Below are 27294 nucleotides of genomic sequence, written 5' to 3' on the forward strand. Positions count from 1 at the left end.
TCTTTGCAATAACTCAAGAAAAACATACCCTATCACCATCATATTTTGCACATGTTTAGTTCAAGCCACGTACATTATTTCACAAGATTATAACTACTTGATCAGACACCATCTTGGGTATGTAAATTAGGGTCAAAGGTCATAAATGTTTCATCCTGTATCTTGGTGGATACATGTCTTATCTTTCCCATATTTTGCACACGCAAAGACCATGTTACAAGGATCATTTCACAAAATATACACTTTTTGCTCAGATGCCATCTTGTCTGTGCAAAGTGGGGTCAAGGGTCATATGTACTTCTTTCTTTATCTTCGTTATGTGTTATCTCTATGGGAGGGAATTTTTCTAGATGTGAAAATTGACATGACTGTCTTTATCGAGCACTAGCTCACTTACCCTTGGATGAATTTCTCCCAGATTTTGATATGTTGTAGCTGAGACTTTGCACCATCGTCAAATGCCCTTTGTTTTTTCATACAACGTCGAAATTACATCGAAAAACTTGGTTGAAATTAAAGCTTATCTTCGATGTACTGACATATTTCTTTCTTTCTGCAACTTTCTTTGCAATAAATCAAGAAAAACATCCCCTATCACCCCCATACTTAGCACATGTTTAGTTCATGTCACGTACATTATTTCATAAAATAACAACTACTTGATCGGACAACATCTTGGGTATGTAAATTAGGGTCAAAGGTCATAAATGTTTCATCTTGTATCTTGGCGAATACCTGTCCTATCTTTCCCACATTTTGCACACGTATAGACGATGTCGCAAGAATTATTTCACAAAATAAACACCTTTTCCTCAGATGCCATCTTGGGAGTGTAAAGGTGGGTCAAAGGTCATATGTATTTGTTGCTGTATCTTTGTTATCTAGTGTATACAGAATTTGGTACCAAAGATGGCAGATATGACTCCCTTTTCTAAATGAGAATCCAAACATCACACGGCCAATGTCTCTAAACACAGGTGAAACCTGTATGATCATGCCTATTGCGATCAGGACTCGAATTATTGATGAAAAAAATCGGATCACCTTAATTTGTCAGTAATGACAAATTACAATCTCTAGTTGCATTTTGATGTTGCAAATGGTGCAATTTGATGCATGTTTTTGCGTGTTTTAACGAGTTGAAACAGTCCCACTTGTTTAAGGTTGCAGTATGGTGTAGATTATTATTGACCAATAAATTTACCTATAAAATGGTATAATTTAAATACACTAGTCTTCTTGTATTAATTCTTACACTGAATATCATGAACGCTGTCTGTTCAGCAATCAAACAGAAAAAGCATGCACACGAGGGTGTAGATAGGGGCATATCCCCTACCACACGATGGTGATTTTGCGTTTTCAGACCTGAAATTCAGCGATCTGGTGCAAATTTTTGGTGCAATACTTTTTCATCGAAGTGGTAAAATCACGGAATTTAGCTCTTATTCCGAATGTGCACCATCTGTGCGTATGTACAAAGTCTAGTGAGGTAGAGCTTAGGGGAAGGGGGATTCCCTCTCCCGCTCGCGGAGCTTTTGCGTTTTTAGAATTGAAATAAAGCGATCTGGGTATAGCCACAGTCTACTTCTGTGCATGGCGGGGGGGGGGGGGGGGGCGAGCAGGGAGAAGGCGTGGGCTAGTGTTATCTCCACCCTTCCCTTCCGATGGAGCTTTTATCTTTTTAAGGTTGAAATTGAGATATCTCGTATACGCATATTTGATGGAATCAACATTGGGAAATCACCAAAAAAAAAAAAAAAAAACTGATGGGGGGGGGGCTGAGGGAGGAAAGGGTCGATTAAAAGGGGGAAATTCCCCTTATACATGAGGGAACCTTCAGTTTTCGGAATATAAGTGATAAGTCTTGTGCACTCAGAATTATTCAGAATTTTTTGTAAATCTAAAAAGTGTACTTAGCTAGGGAAAGAGGCACAGAGGGGGAGGGTTTGGGAGGGGGATACCCCCTCCCAAGCACGAGAGATTTTGCACATTTTGAATTGAAATTCAACGATCTGGTGCACACTATGAGTGAAATAAAAAAAAAATCTTATTTGATGAAAGGTTGGAAAGGAGACCCGCTTCATGATATATGTGCATGCATACAGTATACACGCATTTTTTTTTCCGCCTCCCAAATCCCCGGTCCAAATCTTGGGGGGGGGGGGGGGGGGGGGGGCGACCGCCCCCATCGCCCCCCCCCCCCCACCCCCTGGCTACGCCAGTGTTCGACTTTACATGGTAGATAATGGTTAACAAATAGGAAATTATACATGCATACCGGCAGAATACAAAGTTATGTCTGGAGTTGAATTAAGGCAGTGTTCACAATGATTAACAATGAGAGATATTATCTACTTTACGAGAAAATTGCTCATTTTGCCATGACACGCAAACGACTTTGTCGTTTAGAACGACAACACTGTTCGTCATCTTATTTGGTCATAAGGAGCGAAAGGTAAGAAAGATGAAGTAATGTTTAAACAATGAACTCTGAAAATTTTTATTATCGGAAGAGTTGGTTCAAGCTAGAATCTTTTCAACAGAAAAGAAATAAATTGACATTCTGACTATCTGATTAACAACTATATTGCAAAACCTCCACTGCGCATGTTATTCAATTCCATTTGGTGATACGTTCAGAGCACGAACAACAATCTTCCAAGTGATGTTTTAACATGCGTAGACGGTTTCAACTTTTCAAGGAAGAAAAATATTGTTTCTTTTTCTTTGCGTGTTATACATTTAGTCAGAGACGAATGTATTTTTGGATATTTGTTTTTATTACACTTTTACGGTGTCTGCGTCTTTCGATTTGTAGTCAATGTATAGGGCTTTTTTTTTTACTGTAAGTTGAACGTTATGGTAAATTCCAAAAGCTTGGAAGTCCAAGAGAAGCATAATTATGGAAGTGTTTAGGTTAGGGATGTGATTATCCACATCTTCAAGTGGCAAATTTACATAATCAGAGTCGAAGTTGCCTTACCAGTCTAGTCTACCTTATTTAGCAGGGATGCAAAAACCACACTGGGTTAGCCTACCTAATTTAGCACAAAGTTACGTTACATTTTCATGTGTAGCTCTGTGTCATGTTGAAACTAAAAAGGAAATTTGAACAATTGTTTGAGACGTAGAGTGGCGTAATTTGAAAATGTCCATTGATGTTAGGTAGGTATGATGAAGATTTGACGAGACGTTCAAAACAACAGCAACAGCAGCAACAACAACAACCACCACAACAAAAGATCAACATTATCAAGAAGAGCAGCGTATACTGAATTGTAACGAGGATGGGTTTAAGAATGGGTGGCCGGAAGGAGGCTGATAAATAAGCTAAATAAGAGAGATAAACAAGAATTTTACAAATGAAAGGAAACACATAACCCTGTCTAGGCGTAAGCTGAGCAAAAATCCCAGGAGAAAGCGAGAACAATTGTATTACAGTGACCTTTTAAATCCTCAATCTTAGCGGATAAACTGCTTTATCATATTTCCCCGCATTTGACGGAAACGACTCCCGAATGCATAATAAAATAAACATAAATTTCAATTGAAGTGAATTTTAATTCTTTTGTGTCTTATGATATCATAGACTGAAATGTACATTTTAGTGATGTGGATTTCAAACCATGCAGAAATAATGTTTTAGTTGCCTCGTGATAACAGACTCAGAAGTTTTGATTCCGGAGATGGAGCTATCAGTTTATGTTTTCATTAAAATCATTGAATTATCTTGGGGTAAGTTTTCTTAAATTTGTAAGATCGCAATACTGCTGATCTACGTTGTTGTTGTTGGGGGTTTTTTTTAACAAACATGTAGAGGAAATGGTATTGGTAGTGTCGCTGCCCGAAAAGCAGTGGCTGACAGGTTCGATTTCCGCTGATTCCTTTTTTTTCCCCGACAGGTTTGTTAAAATATGTACATCAATAGTCGCGATCTTACAAATTTCAGTTGTACAGAGGGCAGATAAAACTGAAGAAAACTCTTACTCCGTATCTTCACCTCTCTGCTTAATAATCTCTTGCTTTAAACCAGCTTTATATATCTTATTTCTTTTGACACAATATCATGATTTCCCCCATCAGTAAACAGAAGAATACAGATTTTTTGTTGAATAATTGAGTGAAGTCAACTGCTCTCAACAGTGCATTGATCTTACATCGAACAGTAACAAAACGAAAGATAACATTGTATCTTATCCACGGCACTCAATGGCAATCTTAATAAGGTTCGTTATTTCGAAAGCTAATTAATCCAGTGATGAAACAAGTTTCGTTATTCCCAACGTTCGTTATTCTAAAACATACAAATTCCCATAACTAGATGTCGGTTAATAAGAAGGTTTGCGGCGTTTTCCGAAGGTTCGACGTTTCGAAGGTTCATTTATCCAAAAACGAACTACGGTTCGTAAATAAGACTCGTTAGTAGGCACCTTAATTTCATTTGGGGTTATTAACGAGCCTTATTTCATTTGCAAACCTTCGGAATAAGAAACCTTATTTCATTTTCGCATGAATGAACCTTCGGAATGTCGAACGCAATTGTTCGGATTTATGAACATCTATGTACACTTGTATATGAAATATGTGTTTCGGAATAACGAACCCTGGGAATAACGAACATCATTAATGTGTCCAACGAGTTTTTCAGTTCATTTTATGATGATTACAAGTGAGCATATAGGATAGATAATGATCTAGAATAGACATTAGAAATAGAATGATTTACTCCAAGAAGATAAAAAGAGACTTCTTATCACGCAAAGGAGTATTCCAAATCAAAAGACTGTGGTATTTAATACCTAAACAACGGAATCATTAATGCATAGGCCAAGTTCAGAGTTCACAGACATTGGCAATATATCGACTGCTTGGAGACATAAAACTTCTATCAAGGTCGTCATATCTGAATTTTAAAAAATGCCGTCGGCATATGAAACTTTGTTTAGATTAATCTAGCTTCTCGCTATAAAATTCCATCATTCAAAACCAACCATACTAGGACTTCAAAATCGTCCGTTGTGATGACCACTGCAAGACCATCACAAAAATGATTCTTCAATTTTCACACTTCCTTCATCAGTTCCGGAGAGATACTGCAATGATGGGAATACCTAAATATCCTATCTTTCAAATATCCAGCATCTCACTAAATGAGAAATATTTCGATTCCTACCTGGTTTAGGGGACCAACGCAGAATCTCAGCAACTTGAAGTAACGGCGCTCATGGGTAGCAAATGGAGATGAAGATCAGGCGATGGTCGATTTTAGCCACGGAGATGACGAATCCCAGATGCGGGCGCGAACTGCTGATGCGCATGTCATCCGAGAGCCAACCCGGAGCGAGACTTACGATGACAAACCCCGATTGGAAACCGCAGGAATCGAGGAGCGAGTTTTTATATCAATGTAATGCCCCTCTTCAAAAAGTGTTCTCCCGCATTACGTCAGAGGTCATGTGATCACTTTTTGGCCGAAGAATCAAATCCAGTCATTAAATTCAAGTTAGCAATCTTCTTCGTTCCTGCGCCATAATGGAAACGGATGTGTGTTTAGACTTGATGTCCAGTTTTCTAATGTTTTTTTTTCCCTCATGCTCTGTCTGTCTGTCGTTCTGTCTCTCTCTCTCTCACTCGCGTTATGGTTAGATTACGCATGAACGCGTCATGAATACTAGTACGCCAGTTCTTTTTCACACACACACACACACACACACACACACACACACGCACACACGCACGCACACACACACGTACACACACAAAATACACACATGCCTTGTATATCACCGAAAACTCCTAGCTTGGTAACTTATTATTGCAAATCATATTTATGAGCGATATTGCATTACCTTTCCATTGTTCTGACTATTAAATTCATTTTTCATGCTTTATTTTCCGCTATTGCTTGTCATACTTTGTAATATCATTTTGCAACATCATTGATTTCGGCACATTCTCAGGCAAGTAAGGCAACTCATTCTACAACGTCAAACTTGAGACCGGTATAAAACTCGAAATCTGACACGTCTGTCAGTTCTTAGAAATTTAATACAGCAACAGGGCTTCTTTTAACTTTTAAGGCGGCACCAACAGCTAACATACTGTCAGAAGGCAGTTCATTATTATCATAAAGATAATTATCTTTATTGATAATCATTATGACCACCTTCACCTGCTATCATTGCCATTCTCATTACCATTTTCGTTGTTAATCATTATCAATGTAATCAGTGTTTGTAATGATCAACGCTGTAACATGGCAATTGATTGGCTGTCATTCTTTTCTTATCTTAAACAAATACTAACAGGATCTTATTTCAAATAAAAACTCCCAACACAGCGGAAAAGCCACAGCAACAGCAACAACACGCGCAAGCAAAGAGTAAGGACGAAACTTGCGCCACCACCTATTCTGCGTTGGATTACATGCGGTCTGTAGCTTGTTTGTGTTTGTTTGTTTGTTTTAGTGGGTCTTCTTTTTCTTGTTGCTTTTTTGTGTATGCTGTATCTTTCCATAGTGGATAAGACTCCCGACTCCCAAACGGAGGACCCGAGTTCAATTCCCGCCCTGTGCTTACGTCCTTGGCAAAGATGTTTTTACCCACCATGTCCCTCTCGATCCAGGTGTATAAATTGGTACCTGGCAACGCTAGGGTAATAATACCAGCAGGGCCATCTAGGGTAGAGCAGTGGCAACACTGAAGAGACTACTAAAGTTAGTACCCTGGATAAAGAAGACCATTACTATCATTATCGTGGAAAAGGGCTACATTTTGTATCACCCCGATCTGGGATTACAAAGACTGCAAGCGTCCTGAGAAGAGATATAAACTAAACACTTATCTTCAGCAGAACAGAAATGAGTTCTTTTGACTCTGATGGGTTTTCCATCTTCGTCAAGTGGTGCCTAAGTATGTATTTGTAAAGGCAGGATAGGTAGGAATAGATTCTGGCTGATTTTTTTTTTTTTTTTGATGTCGTCCTCTAAGAAGCGTCAAGGATGAAAAAAAAAAAAAAACCCTTCGGTGTTTTTTCGAAGCACCCTTGCAGCAATATTAAATTCCTAGCTTAACAATGAGAATTATACGAGTGCTTTTTCTTCTGAAAGGCAATACAATTATACAAACATACGAAAAGTACATTTGTCATGAAGTCTTGATAAGATTTTGCGCAGAAAACAAAAACAAACACAACAGAAAAAGAATAAGCTGAGAGGTAAGTACATAATATATACCCTTTGTAGTTTCAGAGATTATTTCTCCTTTTCTGCAATGAACGAACAGGTGACTATATCGAGCCAGACATACAAAGAGTGCTTTTGTCTCAATATGTTTTCATATAATAATTGTTGCTTGATAGCAGTGAGCTCCACTCAAACGTCCTTAAGCCTGATTCTTCATTTCATTCTCTCAATCGCTTTGCGCTGAAAACGTATAATACTTAGTGACAGAATTATGTTTTCCCATTTCCGTTTGACGATCTCGAGGGGACATTTCCGTAAACATTATATAAACGTATGCGATACATGTACCAATAAGAAACTTAAAGGGGCATTCCAGACGATTTTCATAAATATCTCACATCATGTAGTACATAAATCGACAGCTCCATGTAAAGATTCCTGGAATTTATTGTGGTCCTTGAGCAGAGAAAACCAATACTCTGAAAACATTAAACAAATTGCACTGAACAATGTTGATGACATAGGAGGCTCACATATTTCAGAAATGTAACAGTGCAATTCCATTACAATACTGCTTGCTTAACAAGTTCACCTGTGTAGAATGTATGCATGCTTTCTTTTGTTCTGCTTCCTTGAGCCCCCACTCATGCTTTCTTATGGTGAAGCTGCCATGTCATCATCCTAGATCATTGCAATTTGTAATAAATTTTGAAAACATTCTTATTCCTCATCCAAGTCATTATAAATTCTGAAATTCTGTACTCAGTGTAACTAATTATAATTGTTCAAAAGTAAATGTCTTAAAATCATCCGGAGGTCTCCTTTAAGATGGCGTTCAGTTTAAAGAAGAAGAAGAATAGCTGATTACAAGCTCTTTTTACCGTGGTTAAATGAATAAACTTAACTCAACAACAAAAATAGCCAAATTAACCTATATGGGTGCTATTGCTTTTTTCCTATCTAAAGTGAAAGCACATACTATTATGTCAATGTCTTCTGTTGTCTGAGTGATGCAGCTCCTTGTTTGTATTGAAGACAATCAAGAAGGTCCCATTTTACAGTAATTAACCCGTTCCCTGTGGTAAACTGGTGGTCTGTGAGTCTACGGGGATTTCAGAATTCAGCATGGAATGGGTTAATATGGAAAGTGGTGTATACTTTCCGTAATGGTTTCGGCGATCAAACATGTAATCCATTTCCTTCTTTTCACAGTCTATCAACACTAATTAGGCTGGCATTGATGCGTGGATGGATGGATGTGTGTGGATGTCGATGACGCTATATGCTTTATCTGGAAAGAGGCAAAATCGGTTTTAGGCAGTCATGGGCATGCATATTTGCAAAGCCTTGAAGATACAGTGTATCGTATAACTAATCACACCCAATATCTCTCCACAAAACGATTACAATTTGATAGTTACGTGAAAAGCTAAACCGGAACACCTCCCTACTTCGGGTTTATACAGCCCTCAACAATCGGAGACACACGCGCAATAATGTTTCATCCAAGTCCTAGAATAAATTAATCTTTTCTTTTTTTTGACTGGTGCATGAATTATCTTTATCGTCTTCTGACTTGTGGTCTGTACTGACTTGCAAATGGTCTTCGGTCTCTAAACCTAATGTCTAGTACCCAAATTAATTACACAAAAGTGATCTTTCAATAGCCGATTCATTAACCATTTAAATGGATTTCTCACCACTTCAAAACTACTTACCAGGTTTTCTAACAGGTTAATTTACTATGTACATGGTCACCTGACAAATTCTTAAATTACAAACCGTTCCTTTTTACTGATAGCATAACAATTATAATCTGTGGTCTTTTATCTGGTTCGAGAACTATGTACATGGACTTGTGACTGGTTCGTTTACTACCTCCATCGTCTGCTAACTGGTTTATGAATTATCTGCATGGTCTTGGAAACATAGAATTAAAAATCATCATTACAGGCGCTAATGCCTCTATCAAAACAAATGCCCGAGGCAGCTGCGGCTTGGAGAATGTTTTATTTCAAGTACTGATTTTTTTTTCTTCATAAAAGCATGTTTCAATAGTTGATGATTCATTTCTACCAATATGTGCGGCTTCTCTGTTAATCATTTTAACTAATGTATCAAATGTGTCATTATTTAAAACTCTATTCATAGAGATTCGTATGATTCAGATTTTGAAAGCATGCTCAAAATTTTGAATTTGCCCATTGAATGAAAGGAAAAAAAATCACAAAATGTATTCCTGAAATTGGTGCCACTTGGAAACCTAATGTAATTCCCTCAATTATTATGCATGGAGAAGGAAGACATGGTAGTAGCACAATAATAAGATAATGATGATTTTGGCGTTTCATTGCACAACCAACAAAGCAAAACATGAAATCCTGCCCGATCCGTTCCAATGATAATGAAAACTCACGCCAAAATAATTTATATGTCAAATACTCAGTTTATTCCTGAAATAATATTCCTGAAACTCGTGTCACTTGAAAGCAGAAGACATGTTAGTCGCACCTGTTTCAAAACTTAACATATTTTTTTTTACTCCAACAGGGTCTTTATTGCCTCCATAATTCAACATTGTATATCACATTATACAAAAAGGGGAAAAAGAAAATGCACTGAGCTTCAAAAGACATTCTTGAGATTAAAAACAAACAAACCACAAACTATTTACACATCATCATTTGCATCATCATCATCTCATCATTTGCTTTGGTAAATTATGATGTGTTTTCTGACTATTCAAATCTTCTTCTATTCTTTTACAAATTTCTCTTTCAAACAAAATAATGTTGCAAATTAGTTTCACGACATTCTTTTCCGGTTTTATTTCTTAACAGTATATATCTATAAATACGCCAAAAGGCAACTGTCAAAAACAAATCTAATTCAGTCTCCTTATGAGCTTTTGACAGATGCATTCCTGTTATCTCATCCAGTCAAATGATAAGTCGAAATTTTTCCCAGTATATACAACATATTCTGTTACCATCGGGACAGTGTGTACACAACAGTTTGTAAAACTGTTTGGTTAAAACATATTGAATACTTCTCTTCACGCTTTCTTATTCCTATTCTTATTTTAGGAGTTTCTAATGATCTATTATGAAACTTTATACACCATTCCGTATAATTGCTTATCCATGCTTTTGGATAGCCTGGCGTAATGAAATATAATAAAAAATCAATGTTTGCTTACTTTTCTGTTAAGTTGAGCCAGAATTTCTGGAATGGATATAAAGTTACCATTCTTGAAAATGTCTTTAAAAAATACAATTCCACTTTGATACCAACCATCATAAAATAAAGTATTTTTGTGAAAAGTTGCAATTTCATTATGCCATAACATTTCATATTGTACTCCATGTACCATGGGTTGATATTTTAAACAAATATTATTCTTTATCATTAACCAAGCTTCTAATATTTCAATATAAAACAATGAGAGTTGATTCTTACTTATCATTTTCACTTTCAAACAATCGAAATTGGAATTTAGTAACAATTCTAATCCACCAAAAGAGTTATACCAATAAAAACACATTTTACTCCATGATCCCTTTGTTGCACCTAGTGCATCCAAGCCATCTCAATCGGAAGCTGAGTTTTTGCATGGAAAGGTCGATCATATTAACGCCTCCTTTTTCAAACTCTTTAATCATAATAGTTCGTTTCACTTTTTCAGTTTTTGCTTGCCAAATAAAAGTATATAACATATTATTCAATCTTTTCAATATTTTCTCAGGAATTGTGACAACCATAAGTATATGAACTATTTGACTTAAAGCTAAGGTTTTTACAATGATCAATCCACCAAAAAGAGTAAGTTTTGTCTTTTTCTCCAATTGTCCAAAAGTCTTTGTAATTTCGTAAGTTTGTTTTCCCAATTCAAAGCTCGTGCTTTATCCGTATCAGGTGAAACATAAAACCCTAAGTACTTTGTGGGTGTGTCTGTCCACACTAAATCAAGATCACTGAGTGACCATTTTGACTAGGCAGCTCCCAGACACATAACTGATGTACATTCAATTTTGGTCCTGCTACATTTCTAAATAATTCCAACTCTTCACTTACTATTTGTAATGATCGTTTATCTGAAACAAAAAAAAAAATTAATGTGTCATCTGCATCTTGTAATAATTTTACTCCAAAATTTTCCTCCATCTTTAAAACAGAAATACTGTTTATACACTTATTATTTCTTATTCGGGTTGACGTAAATTCTGCAGCAAGCACAAAAAGTAAAGCTGAAAGTGGACATCCTTGTCTAATGCCTCTTTGTATTAAGAAAAACTCAGATGTCCATCCATTTACTAACACTGAGCTGCGAATATATGTATACAGTATTTTTATCCATGTCTGAAAAATATTACCCAAATTAAATTTGTTTAAACACAACACAAAATCAAAATCAATTACATCAAAAGCTTTTGAAATATCTGCCATCATTATTGCACCATCTAGGATTTTTGTTTTCATGTATTCAATAATATCGATTGTCATTCGTATATCAAAAGCTGATAATCGATTTTTCATATAACCAGTTTGATCTTCGTTTACAATATCAATTCACTAATCACTGATTGCAAGCGTGTGGCTAAACTGCGGCAATTATATTATAGTCGCAGTTCAACAGCGTAATTGGTCTCCAATTTTCTAAATGTCGCTGATCTCCTTTTTTATAGATCAATGTTATGAGTCCATTTTTTTGAGTTTCAGACGTTTCTTTCTTTTTGAAACATTCATTAAGAAAATTCAGCAATACAAATTGAAATTCATCCCAAAAAGTTTGATAAAATTCTATAGGTATACCATCAGAACCGGGTGATTTGTTTTATTCATTGAAAAAACTGCACGTTTGCATTCAGCAATCGTTAGCAGACGGTCGCATTTGCTCTTTCCCTCTTCACTCAATGTAGGAATTTGAACTGAATTGATATACTGATTTTGCTTATTTTCATCAACATTAGATTTCTTATATAACAGTGAAAAAAAATCACTACTTCTTGCAGTATTTCTGTTTGCTCAGTTAAACATCTGTCTTTTTCTACTGAAAACAATTGGTTTATCTGTTTTCTTTCTGATTTATATTTTTCTAAACCTAGAAAATATTTCGTACACTTTTCCCCTTTTCCAGCCACCTAACTCTAACAGCTGCGCCTCTACATTCTCTTTCATTAACTTGTTCAAGTTCTTTCTGAACATATATATACTCTTTCCGTATCTTAACATCATTCTCTACATCAATCATTCTCTGAAGTTTACTGAATCTTTGTTCTAGGCATACTTTTGCCTCTTTCTTTTTTGAAGCTTTATCTTTGCAGAACTTCTGCGTGAACTCACGTACTTTAATCTTATGAGTTCCCATACCTGTGTGAAAGAAAAACACGCATTACCTGAGATACTTCTGATGAGAGATTTAATTTTTTGTTGACATATTTCATCTTTTGATATTTCTGTATTCATTTTCCAACACCCTGGACCTTTAGAAACATTTGAAATCTTTAACTTAGGAGAAATAGCATTATGATCACCTTTATAACATGGTCTTATATCATTTGACAAAACTTTTGCTTGCGCACTTTTACTGACTAACCAGTAGTCAAGTCTTGATGCTACATTTAATGACAAATTTCGATGAGTATTTCTCCGCACGTCAATCAGTTTTCTTTGTTTACACAGTTTGTGCAAACTTTGTTGTGTCTTATAATATGAGCTTTGACTACCACGTACTTCTTTCTTTATATCGAGTACGCAATTCATATTCCCACCTACAATACGATGGGCTTCATTTTCTAAAGTTTCATAACTCAACCATTTATCAATTTTCATTAAAAAAGCTTTCTCTTTTCATCTTTTTAGCCGGTGCGTAAACATTTACTAGGATAACATCATAACCGTCTATCGTAGCATCTAAAAGTAGAGTTCTTCCACCATTTTGTGAATCTATCTTATTTATTTCTATGTCAAATTTATCATCTATAAGAGTCGCCACACCACAAGAGTGATTGGTACCTTGTGAAAAGAAAACTTAACATGTACTACCACAAACCAACCATCAATGTCCACACACTTACTCGGACAGTTTGGCGTTCTATATTGCAAAACGAGCAATGTAAAATATGAAATACTGCCAGATCCGTTCCCGTGATAATGATAGCTCAAGCCAAATTGCGTCAAATACTCAGTTTCCATTGAGGACAGAAATATACGATCTATCATGTGTGAAACTTAATCTGTCATTGTTGGTTTGGTTATAATGAGTTCGGAGTTAAAGGTCCCTGACAAAAACGCAGGGATGCCAAGTTCAAAAAATTTTTATGAGTGAGATTTTCATGACTCAGCATCTCGGCGCGCGAATGTGCGCGCGAGCAAGGGTGTGGAAGGGGGTTTTCCCCCCTGTGGTCTCCCATGGTAGGGAGCTTTTTCAATTTTTAGCGATCAGGTGCATACTTCAAGTGACTATTTTTTACTTATTTTGAAAGACAAAATGGAAATATACCTTCAATTGCAACTATCACTTTAATCTTTTGAGCTATGCTCATTATTGTAGGCCCAAGTTGCAGACTTCGCCCGATGCGTGAGAAAAATGGGTGCCATGCGTGAGATCGTGAGATGGCCCCTAAATGCTTGAGTCTCACGCAGAATGCGTGAGACTTGTTAGCTCTGAAAAAGAGTTGATCCTTGATTTCAAAACCCATCGATACCCCATTGAAATCATTTCTGAACCTCAGTATATTCCCCATTCAGGTGACAAACGGAGGCTGAAAAGTAGAATGACAGAACTCATCATCAGAAGTGTTTTAAAAATCGTCTTCATAGTCCAGCACTTATACACAATCATCAGAAGTCATCTCCGTTTGTGGAAGAACGTAATAAAACCATAAAATCCATTGTTTTGGGGGAAGTGTTATTCCATGTAAGCAAACAAAAGACAATTTGTACGTGTTATGTTAACTTGTCTTTGACGTCTGCAACTTTAAGATTTAGACCGACTGTTTGACACTTCCGGGCAGTAATAAATACTCCACAAGAACATCTATACGGAGAAGTGTAAAGCTTATTTTTCATTTCTTTGCCAGACGAAAACGGATTATTTTCTGAAGAAAATTGCTCCTCGTGATCAAAGAGGATTGTATCTAATAGTTCGGACACTGTCATCACCAAATGCATCAAACCGGATCCTGCCACGCCATGATTCCCCCGTTCAACTTGCAGAGTCTTTTCGTAGGTTCTTCGAGGAGAAAATCAAACGCTTAGTGTGGAAGTCAGCTCTTTTGAAGGTCCAGAATGATCTCCTTCTGGCTTTAGATTCATTTTTTTCATTTCATTTCATTTCAGTCCTTATTGTCCATTTCATGGATATTTGTTTTGTCCACATGCTTTTTACAAAACAGACAAATATACAATACACAATAACATTGACAACATTCACAAGACATATCAAACATCATAAAGGCATCTTTTTGACAACACTATAATACAGAAGAACATTGTATATAATCACCAATTTTCAAACATTCAGCCTATTAATATATCTTTATCTTTAACTGTAAATACAACAAAAACTGATATGGGTGATTTGTTTCCATATATTTCTGGCACAGTATACAAAATCCTGCAAATTATTCATCCATAATCAAAGAATGAAATGAAATACACAAACAAAAAATTCTCACTCTCATCTAATTCAATCTCCTCTCTCTTCTCAACAAATTTCATTAATCATAATTTACATAAACATCATCAGCTACACTAATCCAAAACCTTCCGTACAACCTCCAGCTCAATCTATACATCCCTCCAAACTTTCCTAAACCATACCACATTTGCAATCAACCCAATCAATTAATTCAAAAATCCAATCATTATCATTTTAATCTACATAATTATTTCCCCCCCAAAAAAAAAATAAAAATAAAAATAAAAAAAAAATTGCATACCTTCTCACCAGCCTCATCATTACATTATATCAATTTAAACTCTGTCAATCAAATTAATCAATTCAATAAACATTATTATTATCATAATGATTATTTTACCTACATACTATACAAATCTATACTCCAACCTCCAATCTCTCCAACCTTACTATAACACCATTACCATTTAAAACCCTACTAATCAAATTAATCAATTCAGTAAATATCATCATATTCCTACATACTTATAGTACATATATACTGTATATATATATATATATATATACATACATATATGCATGTATACAATGTAATGTACATACAATACATGCACATGAATACTTTTCCAATAACATGTGAGCTATTACGAAAAAAAAAACACCGTATTTATCAAAATTACACAACATAACAAAATAATAAAACACATCTTTCATCATCATCAATAATCCATTAACTTTATATCTTGCAGAAGCCCGGATGAAGATTGTGAGTACAGCGTAAGATGAAATTAGAACTGAACGTGCAACACTGTATTGATGGGGTTTATTTATTTACATGTCTTGAGGATACCATAACACAATGCATATAAAATATTCTACAAATCATTTAATAATCGGATGGAATAAGGCACAAAAGAATTCAGATAACGGGATGTTCTTGCTCTGATTGATTTAAATCTCCTTCTACTCCTCAACATGCTGTATCGATCATTGAGTGGGTGGGTACGGTCAGCTGCAATGGAGCGGGCTTTATTCACAGCCTTTTCTTTACAAACGTTGTTTAGGTCAACTCTGATTTTGGTTATATTTCCTGCCTGTTTTACAGCTCTGTGCACTTTAACCAAATCCTTCTGTTTCGCATTATTGAACCACACAGCACTATCATGGGTAATTAGGCTTTGGATTACTGATGTGTAAAAAAGCCAGAGGATTTTCTCATTCACATTGAAGTGCTTCAGTTTGCGCAGAAAGTACAGTCTCTGATTGCATTTCAGGGTCACAGCTTTTGTTTGATCTTCCCAGTTTAACTGATTATCAATTTCAGTGCCTAGATATCTATAGCTTTGAACAATTTCAATCGGATCCCCATCAAATACAATTGGCAATGTGTGAGGTTCAAAATCTTTCTTCCTTCTGAAATCAAAAATCATTTCCTTCGTTTTCTTTGAGTTCACTACAAGATGGTTATCTTTGCACCAGTTATCAACAAAAGCAATATGTTCTCTATATGCATCTTCATTCTGTTTGATCAAGCCAACAATCACAGTATCATCAGCATATTTCAGGATGTGCAGTGAGGGATCATTTGAGATACAGTCATTCGTATACAAAATGAATAAACTCGGTGACAATACACAACCCTGGGGAGCACCAGTGTTTGTTATGAGTTCATCAGACAGAGCATAGTTAATTTTCACTTTTTGCATTCTCTCATGAAGAAAATCATATATCCAGTCAATCAAGCATGGTTTTACATTCAACTGTTTGAGTTTTTCAATCAGTTTATACAACTGCATCGTATTGAAAGCGGAGGAGAAGCCCACGTAAGCTGCCCTTGCATAACACCCCAGAGTGTCTGTAGTGTATTTACCAGAGTGAGCACTGCGTCTGTGGCGGATCGCTTTTCATTGATATGCAAATTGGTATCTATCCATGTGTTCACGAAGAGGACCCATGAGATTGCGCAATACGATTCTCTCCAGACACTTCATAACAACAGATGTCAGCGCGATTTGCCGAAAAAAAGTTATTGGCTGTCGGTCTTTTGTTCTTGGGTATTGGCGTAATGACGGACTCTTTCCAACACTTAGGCACGGTCATCTCGTTGATAGACATCTGGAATATCATGTGAAACGGGATAGCAAGTAGTTGTGATGCGCAGCTTTTCAGGACGCGCCCGCTGATACCATCCGGTCCGCTTGATTCCCTATGGTTGACCGCCTTGAAGCGTGAGCGGACCTCATGCTCTGCAATGGTGATTGGGGGATCGTAGAAAGCGCGAATATCTGTCATTTGTTCTTCAGCCAGGTGTTGAAAATTGTCGTCATCGAACCGATTAAAGAATGCGTTTAGTTCATTGGCGCGTTGCTTTGGATTCACCTCATGAGCAAACACATTCTCTCTCTTTTTATTAGAATAATCTGTCATTAACTCAAGGCATTTCCAGACGTCTTTGCTGTTGTTCGATTGAAAACAGCCTTCTAACTTCTTTCCGTAAACTATGTTAGCCTCTTTTACTTTTGTTTTCAATGTGACGTTCAGTTCTTTGACCAGGTCGCCATGACCTTCTCTGAACGCAGCCTTCCTTTCTTTCAGAATCCCCTTTATTTCTCCTGTTATCCACAGCTTAGTGTTCAAATACTTAGTCACCGTTTTAGACTTGATGTGCAGACTTTCACAGAAAACGATGTTACTATTGATTGTATCAGTAAGTTCATGAATATCATCACATGCATTTTGGAACATTTCCCAGTCCGTAATTTCGAATGCCGTCTATAGCAACTCAGTTGATTTCTTATCCCAAATGCGCACAGTTTGTTTCATAGGTTTCACCGTTTTTACTTTTTGCCTATATTTAGGCAGACGATGCACAGTGTGATGATCAGACGCTCCTATTCCTGGGCGGATGAGAGACTTGTAGGCATTAGGAATAGAACAGTAGCATCTGTCTATATATTGTCCCCTCGCGTTGCAAAATCAACTGTCTGATAATAATGAGGCATAGAATTTTCCAACTGGCACTGATTAAAATCTCCGGGAATTATTATCGGTGAATCGGGGGATATTGTTTCCACACCATTAACTTTCTCATGAATCACCTGCGCTGTATTATCTTTATCTGCATCAGGCGGAATATAAACGAGCAAGACGTGCACTTGGGGGAATTCACGTGGAAGATAAAACGGCCGAAAGGAGATTAACATAAGTGCAATGTCCCTGCAGCAAACGGATGATCGTTGTGTAAAATTGCTACACCATTGTTTGTTTATGAAGAAACATATGCCTCCGCCTTTCGATTTATTTGTTTGTTCAAAAGAGCGATCGAGTCTGACAACATCAAAGCCAGGGATTTCAATGTTACTCGAAAGTATGTCTGAATGTAGCCAGGTTTCAGTGAGACATATTACCGCTTCGTCAGGAAGCGGTATAGGTGTTGCTAGAGAGTTAATGGAATGCTACTTTGTAATTAGGGGAACTGTTCTTCAATGGTTTTGCTCATATTTTAAGAACAGAACGCACATAGTTCAGATAAAAGATGCCCTTTCGGAAACCTGCAGTAATACTAGGGGTGCCTGCAGTGATAAACTAGGAGTTCCTTAAGGACTGGTCATCGGGCCCCGTTCCTTTACGATGTACACAGCACTGATAAATGACATCATAAGCGCCAATGATGCGAATGTAATGTTTTACGCAGATGATACTCAAATGTACATAATGTTTTTAAGCACACTGAGCGTGAAGAGTCGTTGGAAAGATTAAACGCCTGTGTAACTGATGTCAGAGCTTGGGCAATGAGGAACAAGCTGTATCTGAATGATGCCAGAACGGAAGTGATCCATTTCACATCAAAGTTTTGTTCTCAACCCAACCCATTGAATGTCTGTGTTGGTGATGGTCACACCAATCCTGTGCCTCATGCTAGAAATTTGGGGGTCGTCTTTGATCAGCATATCAGTATGAAGGAACATATAAAAACTTTCTGCAAATCGGCTATGGCAGCAATCAGATGCATCAGTCAAGTCAGAGGTTTCCTCACAAATAAAGCTACACTCATTCTGGTTCATGCATTTGTCATCAGTCGGATAGACTGCAACAGTTTATTGTATGGCCTTCCTTCTACCGACATCCACCGCATTCAGTTGCTGCAGAACATCGCAGCCAGGCTTGTCACTCCAACTCCTCGTCAACAAAGTCAGTGGCGGATCCAGAGGCGGACGCACCGGGCCCGTGCCCCCTCTATATTGGTTGTTAAAACAAAAGAAATAAAAAGAACAAATGAGATAAAACCCTGAAGTAGCATCAGAAATATTGTTTGTGCCATCCCCCCCCCCCCCCCCCTTACGAAATTCCTGGATCCGCCCCTGAAAGTATAACACATACCCTTAAAAAATTACACTGGCTACCTGTTGACACACGGATAATGTTCAAACTCATATTGCTGACCTTCAAGTTACAACACAGTTCTTCCCTATCATATCCGGCGATTAGCTCAAGCAGTATCACCCTCCTCGCAACCTTCCCTGAAACATTTTCATTTTCATTCATTTATTTTTCCATCTCCAACATAACTACAGAATACATTTTTTCACATTAAAAAAAATGATAGGGTGAGAAAAAAAAACGCCAAAAAAATCTGAAGTTTAGAAAATGCAGGAGATGGGGAGGAATGCTGAAGAAGCAATGTTTGTAGGGTGCATTCCCCTCCCCCTAAACATAGTAAAACAATATATATGTATATATATATATATATATATATATATATATATATATATATATTATCATTGATCTTCTACTTTATACACGAAATTAAATTTACAAAATGAATTACACAAACTACAAATAAAAACCTAACTATAGCCCTAGACTAACACCCAGACAAATCAAAACACTAAGTCGCTGTCTTGCAGAGAATAGAACAGGAAAGAACAGACAGAGAGATGAAGAAGAAGAGGCACCCAAGCGCTTCTTCACAAACACAGAACCAATACATCATATTACGTGGGCAGATCTTTTGCAGTTGCTGGACCTAATCTCTGGAACAATCTCCCACAAAACATTCGACGTGCACCCAATTTAGCAAATTTCAAATCCATTCTTAAAACCCACCTTTTCTGACTTCCTTCATTAAGATAAATACTCATTACCCCTTTTGTTAATTATTGTATTTATTATGTTGATTGTTATACTTGTTAGTCATTTGTTTGTCTTTTGTATCCGAATTGTACAGCTCATAGAGAAGCATGTGCTTATTATGCGCTTTAATGTATTATTATCATTTGCAATATAATCATCACAATACGCTTTCAAGCTCATATTGACCAAAGAAAGAGAGAGAGAGAGAGAGAGATAGAGGGAAAGGAATTGCTAAAATGATAGCATTGTTGTTGTTGTTTTGTAGTCATCAAGATGCCCTCCGCAAATATTATATGAAAAGCGCCAAACCTCCATAGAAGCGATTTTCAAGATAGCCATACTCGGGGAAAAACAATAGGGAGAAAGGGGTCAAGAAATCTCTTCTGGAATTCGAATATGAATCTATGCTTAGAAGCACTAACTTGTTTCTCTTTACAACACTAGTGGATGAGAAGGACACATTTGTTGAAATTATAAGTCAAATCAAATAGAAATTTTGAACATGTTCAAAATTTCTTTGCAACAAGAAAAACTGCTTGCGACAGTAAAAACCGTTTGCGAACTTTCTTACAACTGTTAACGAACCTTTTGCAACCTTTTACTAACCCTGGCGAAATCCCTATAATTCGCTACGTTCGGAAACGTTGTTACGGCACATTTTGGTAAATCGGCACATTTTGGTAAATTACCAAAATGTGCAAGTTACCAAAATGTGCCGTCACTATGACACGGCACATTTTGGTAACTGCACATTTTCGTAATTTACCAAAATGTGCCGATAGTGCACCTATACCTGACGGGATCAACTGTTACCAAAATGTGCAGTTAAAAGTGGATTTGCCTGCACATTTTGGACAATCTGCACATTTTGGTAACTGAACTAAAAACTCATGGATGGGCTTGAGATTTATAATACGTTCAAGGATTTAAGGTGATATGGTCATGCAGTAAAGACAGGCAAGACACTTACAAAAAGTGTATTTAGCTCACCCGAGCTGAAGACTCGAGTAAACTACTGCGATTGCTTTTCGTGCGGGTATGCTGTGTGACCTGCGCGCCAGGTGCGTGGGGCTGACAACTCAGTAAAGGAATTCCTCTGAAGGAATGGCAGAAATACCACAGAATGTCAATAATTTGGCCACATTCGGGGACTGCGAAATACATGCGTGGGAGATGCCCTGCCGCTAAGGGCCTCCTACTGGCGTTCTGCGTGTACCTCTGCGGGTAATTCCCACCACTCACCCGGAAAAAGTTTTGGTCATGGTGTAAACTTAGCGGCGGGTAAATCGGACTTGCGTGTGCACCTCCGGGCAAATACAGGCGAGATACGCGCTAGGTACCGTCAGGTGCGGACCATCTGCGGAGAGCTCCGGGTAGCAAATTTGCTACCCCGCAAGTCAAACTTCTCAAGATACGTTATGAAGAGGCCTTGAGCATGTTCAAAATATGTTCCGAGTGAGTTGCGGGGGTACACGCAGAACACCAGTAGGAGACCCTTGCCGGCAACACCTTGCAGACAACTCCAACGCAGATACATCGCAGTACCCGTAAGTCGCTCGTAACAGAAAACGGATCGGTTTCAAAGTTCTCACGCAGGTCAAACGGAATACACGCAAGTAGAAGGTAAGTACCACGCGTCTAGCAAATAAGACACAAGTGCGAAACTCGTAAACATTCTTGTCCGCCCACAGAAAATTTTACTGCGTGCTGTAAAATCCCTACTCGCAGCAAGCCCGCGTAGCTTGACCAGAAAAGTGTGAGCAAGCCTTGCGTGCAACTTGCGAAGAACAATTTTTACTACCCGGAGGTCCCCACAGATGACCTGCACGTAACAGTACCTCGCACGTATCTCACCCGTAGTCGCCCGGAGGTGCGCACGCAAATCCGTTTTACCCGGAAACCATGTTAAGGCCTTGTCACCCCTTTCCGGGCAAGCTATACGCGGGCTTGTTGTGTGTGAGGATTTTCCAGCAGACCGGACAATTTCTGAGGACGGACAAGGATTTGGGCGAGTTGTGCATGTGTCTTACTTGCTGGATGCGTGCTACTTATGTTCTTCTTGCGGGTATTCTGTGTGACCTGCGTGCCAGGCGCGTGGGGGCTGACAACTCAGAAATTCATCTGAAGGAATGGTAGAAGTCCAACAGAAATGACAGAATGTCATTATCTTGGCCGCGCTGACCGCATACGGGGACTGCGAAGTACCTACGTGGGAGTTGCCTGCGAGGTGCTGTTCAAAACTTGGCTGCGGGTAAATCGGACTTGCGTGACTTCCGGGCAACTACAGGCGAGATAATTTTCCAGCGTGCTGGTAAAACCTTACTCGCAACAAGCCCGCGTGGCTTGCCCTTTAGGCTGCCGAACTCATTCGGTGGGGCGGAAAAAAAAAAAACTCCACTTACAATTTGTTTTTGTCATGATTGTGGAGGAGTAGAAAGTTACCAAAATGTGCCGTCAATGTCCTGCACATTTTGGTAACTGCACTATGTCATTTTGGTAATTTACCAAAACGTGCAATTTACCAAAATGTGCCGTAACAAACGTTCGCCGCTCAGTGACATACCCCGTTCTTGCCACTGGGCCCTGCTCGTAAAACGGTTGATTATCTAGCGCACCTAGTACTCTCAGAGGAAAACATTTTAATATTTCAGTTTGTTTGGTGGTTTTTTTTTTTTCATTTCATTTCTACTTGATAAAAGATGTCCTCCTTACTGTCGTGTTGTGACATTCTGTGGGGTATTTCCGGCAGCGGTTAATGGAAGTAATGAAGAGTGTAACAGAAAAAGGCGCCCACGACATGATAAATGTTTGAATACCCATTATTGTATTGTCTGTTCTTCGTATAATGTTACATAGGGCTTATCCACTCCAGCCTTGTCCAGATGACAATGGAAAGAGAAGTGTAGAAGGGAAGGCCAGGCCAGGACGTAGGAAAACGAGATGGATTGAGTGTGTCTAACATCAGGAAGTGGACGAATGGAAGAATGACCGTGGCAAGAGCAAATGCACACAGGAGAATGCCGGACGGTTCTATGAGGACTATGGTAATAAAGCAGCAGCAGCATTACCGACGTGAAAGACTTTCCGATACAAATACACAAAGCAATCACTGATGAAATTTCTTCTTCCACTATTGCTGGGTCCATTTTTTTACTTTTTTTTTTACACAATTTAGATAGTTAAGACAGTTTTCATGATTCCTAGGTTACCCTTACAGCGTACTAGTAATGGGAATGCCCTAATGATATTGGGAATACAATGCTAGTAATCAGTCTAAGTTATTCTATAGAATCGTTCCTTATTTACAAGAATGTTTACAATACATACAAGATGAGTACAATTAATAACAATTCAAAATGATTAATAATGATGACGCATTCATGACGTACTGTGTAACCTCCTTCTAAACTCGTAACAATCCGTGTCCACACGTCACAATCGCCTATTGTCAAATCATCCGAATATTGTTTATTGCACATTGATTATTACTTGTTTACAGTCTCCTCGATTGTATCAGATTGCAGACTGGCACGTGATTGTGTGACCTTTACCCTTTGCTGTTTTAAATGCAAGTAGTGTGGTGGAAAGGCCTACGTTTGATTTTAAAGTCAAACCACAAAGTCTTGCGTGAGTTTCTACGCAGCATAGAATGATGATGACGGTGACAATGTAGAAGAAGAAAAAGAAGAAGAAGAAGAAGAAGAAGAGGAGGAGGAGGAGGAAGAAGATGAAGAAGAAGAAGAAGAAAAAGAAGAAATAGAAAAGAAGAAGAATTGCACGTCTTTTAACCAAGGGAAAATATAGGATCTACGAGGTTAGGCATACGTAAGTTGCTTGAATGTATTTAAAGGCGAGTTTCTTGAAACGCGGTCCTGCTCGTAAAACGGTTGGTTGTATGACGCACCTTGTACTCTAGTGGAAAAAATATTTGAAGCTTGTACCATTATGATGGCTTATTGCAACTGAATACAAGATATCCTCTTACTATGTAAAGTGTTGTAACACATATTATTAGGTGTTACCAAGGAGGTTCTAGAGAATGGGGTTACAACCGTCTTATTTCCTTTGCTAGATTTTCGAAGCCGCCGCTCAAAAATATTTGAAGCATGTGCCAAACAGGATCTGCCGCGCAGATAGGAAGCCAATTGACTCGTGTCTCATTGTATAATCACCAGCCACTTTCAAAGGAAGATATTTCTTTGTGATGGTAATTACTTTTCGCGATTCCTTCTTATAATAGGTAGGTGGTACAGACATGAGGATGCGCAAATAGAAATTGAGCAAAAAATGCTGAAATAAAGACGAAAAATACTCGACTGGTCGTACCCGGTCACTAATCTGATATATCTATTAATAAAGAATTATACTTGAAGATTATTACATATCAGTTTCATTTGTGGAAACTAAGCGGAAAAGTGATAAAACCAGCTTTCCAGGATGGTACAGTTTTAAACATTTTCACATGATACAGCTCTGATTAACACTTCTTTTGCGCAAATTTCTGGACGGAATTGCTTTTTGTTTTACATGCTTTATCATTAATTGATATCTAATTTCATTTAATAAATAGAGAAGCAAAATATGGCCAACATTATGATAACGTTCAAAATTAATCTTCAGAATGCTCAGCAAGACGGCGGCAAGGAACATCGATCATCAAAGGCACAAGTGCACCTGTTGAATTCTTTTGTACATCAATAGAAATCTGACAATACTGTTTGAATAATTACAGCCAGTTGGAACTCCATGTATAAAACCTCCTTGGTGTTACCAGAAGCGGTTAATGAACTCTTAGGCTGAGAGTGTGGACAAAATATGGCCCACATGATAAGTTAATCGTCGAATAGCCTTTGTGCTTCCTTGCTGTGGATGCGTGTTCTTCTTATATATTTACTCAGCATTGGTTATCTACTCTGCTCGTAAAACTGTTGATTGTCTGCCGCACCAACCGTATATAGTACTCTCGCACGGAAAACATTTTAATATTTGAAGCATTGATATCACTAGGATGTACTGCTACTGAATAAAAGATATCCTCCTTACTGCAGTGTTGTGGAGTTATTGTTCTTCTTGTTTCCAGCATCGGTTTTAACGAAAACCTTAATGAGAGTGTAGCGCAAGATATGGCCTGCATGATCAGTAGTCGAATATGTGATACTTCTTTGCAATGTCCATCTCTTGTGTGTTCTTTGTGTTGGCGCTTATATACGTATAGCGTTGGATATCTATTTCCTATGTGAAAGGCTTTCCTATACAAATCAAGAATGCAACAATTTGGAAAAAATTATTTATTGCAATAGCCCTGAGCCCACTCTCTTTGTTAAAGCAATTCAGAGAGTTTAGATATTTTATTGCAATTCCATGTCGCCTGTTGTAATATAAAATAATTTGAATATCAACTTGTCTTGATGAATATGCACAGAATCCCAAGGTGGCTACTAACTCTTACACATCGATGTACATGCACCACAAATATGGATTTCCTGTGATTTTTGTCATTTATTTTACTTATTTTTTTTTGTCGATAGCAATTCATTTGTCAATGAATGTATTAAGTAATTCATATCACGGTATTAATTCAAAGGGATGGTAAAGTATTGGTGGAGATGATGGTTGGGATTTTAATTTTTTGCGAGCTATCAAGCATGCCATTTAAAGAGGAATTCAGAGTTTATTAAATGAAAATCGGTTTTGGAATTGCTCAGATATAAAAAAACAAATTAAAACAAAGCGATCGTATAATAAAAGATGGGTCCCACCTTTTATTAGGATTGCTCTGTTTCGGATATCTCAGCTATTTCAAACCCAATTTTCATCAAACAAACGTTAAATTCCTCTTAGAATTACACAATCTTTCATTTAATTAGATGTTTCTTATCACCTCACCCAAAAATGTTAGAAACCAAAACTATGCGATTCCGTTAAAGTAATTGAGCTTTAGAGTACAAGTAGAGAAAACCTGAATATCGTTCGTTAATTGTGTTTACTCGGAGAAAATATAGAATACTGTTAGAGAACAGAGGTAACCAAGTTATGAAGAAGTTGAGGACTTCAGAAGCTGAGTCAGGAAGTCAAAATCAAGTTCTGTTTGTTTAGATATCATTTATCGCATGCATGTCTAACCTTGAAATATAAGAAGTGAAGCACTTACAAACTCTGTATGGAGGTCTACACATCCAAACAGCAATAAATTTACAGAAGTGAAGCAATAGTACGTTTGTTTTTGTTGTTCACGTGTGGAGGCGTGTTGCTTGTGTACGCATGCGCTGTATGCGGGGTTCTCCCACAATGTGAGTTTATGTGTGTGTGTGTGTGTGTGTGTGTGTGTGTGTGTTTTGTGCCTTGGGAAGGATGCCGTGTTCCCTTCTGTTTGATGTGTTTGCCTTTTCTTTATCCTTTTTTAATATTCAAATTTTTTTCTTTCATTCGTAAAATTGACAATGTGGAAATTATGTTGTCATAATCAACTTTGTATTGTTTTGCGAGTAACTAATTTGTATATTATTGTTCATATGAAAAAGAAAGAAAAATAAAAGATTGACAAAAACAAAAAAGTGTGTGTGTGTGTGTGTGTGTATGTGTGTGTATATGTGTGTGACTGTCTGAGTGCGACTGTGTGTGCGTTTCGATATGTGTGGCATGATGAACCTTTTTTTAGCGACGGTTTTGGATCTGCAAATATCATACTGCATTAATATCACTATTATTTTATTCAGACATGACACAAACATTAAATACTTTGGCGCCAGGAGGCGCCACACAGGAATGCTAAATAATAATTGGAGATTAGCAAATGTATATATATATATATATATATATATATATATATATATCAAAATATTCATAATGACCTTTCGTTCACGCTGTTTTTTTATTTTAATGAATGGCATTTCTACGGAGTAAACTTTTTTCTTGTTGTTGCGTTTATTTACTCACCCTGTATAGAGTAATTGGACTTGGTCAGTATCTCCTGGTTATGCATGGGTAACTTACGATAGGAAGACAGTTGGTGAGTCTGAATGGCTCGGTATTTCATTTTAAAATAATGACTTTTTGACAGATTCCGATTAATGTCTTTTTTTCTTTTTGGTTGCATATGACAAATAATAAGCATATATTAAAACAAGTTGTAAAATGTTGCATTGGTTTTATTCAGAAATCAAAGATTCGAATTAAACAGTGATTTTGATTATTGTTTGAACGTATTGGAAGCTGCCAGACAATCTGTGTTGGTTAACAACAACAACAACAACAACAAAAAGGCACAATGATACATCAATATTGATAATACCATTATGTGTGTGTGTGTGTGTGTGTGTGTGTGTGTGTGATT

At 37.5% G+C, this 27294-nt stretch overlaps 1 protein-coding gene across 1 annotated transcript in view; it reads right to left on the minus strand.

Moving 5' to 3' along the window:
* Window positions 1–17120, minus strand: part of LOC139734548 (uncharacterized) — a 44437-nt gene extending 27317 nt beyond the window's left edge. Inside the window, exon 1 of the mRNA XM_071645322.1 lies at window positions 17015–17120. Coding sequence (XP_071501423.1) covers window positions 17015–17120 — 106 coding nt within the window. The remainder of the gene's footprint in view (window positions 1–17014) is intronic.
* Between the last annotated feature and the right edge of the window lie 10174 nt (window positions 17121–27294).

The sequence above is a fragment of the Diadema antillarum genome, unplaced genomic scaffold, assembly GCF_040938485.1.
Source record: "Diadema antillarum isolate AM-2024a unplaced genomic scaffold, OU_Dant_1.0 seq00000532_RagTag, whole genome shotgun sequence".
Classification (NCBI taxonomy): domain Eukaryota; kingdom Metazoa; phylum Echinodermata; class Echinoidea; order Diadematoida; family Diadematidae; genus Diadema; species Diadema antillarum.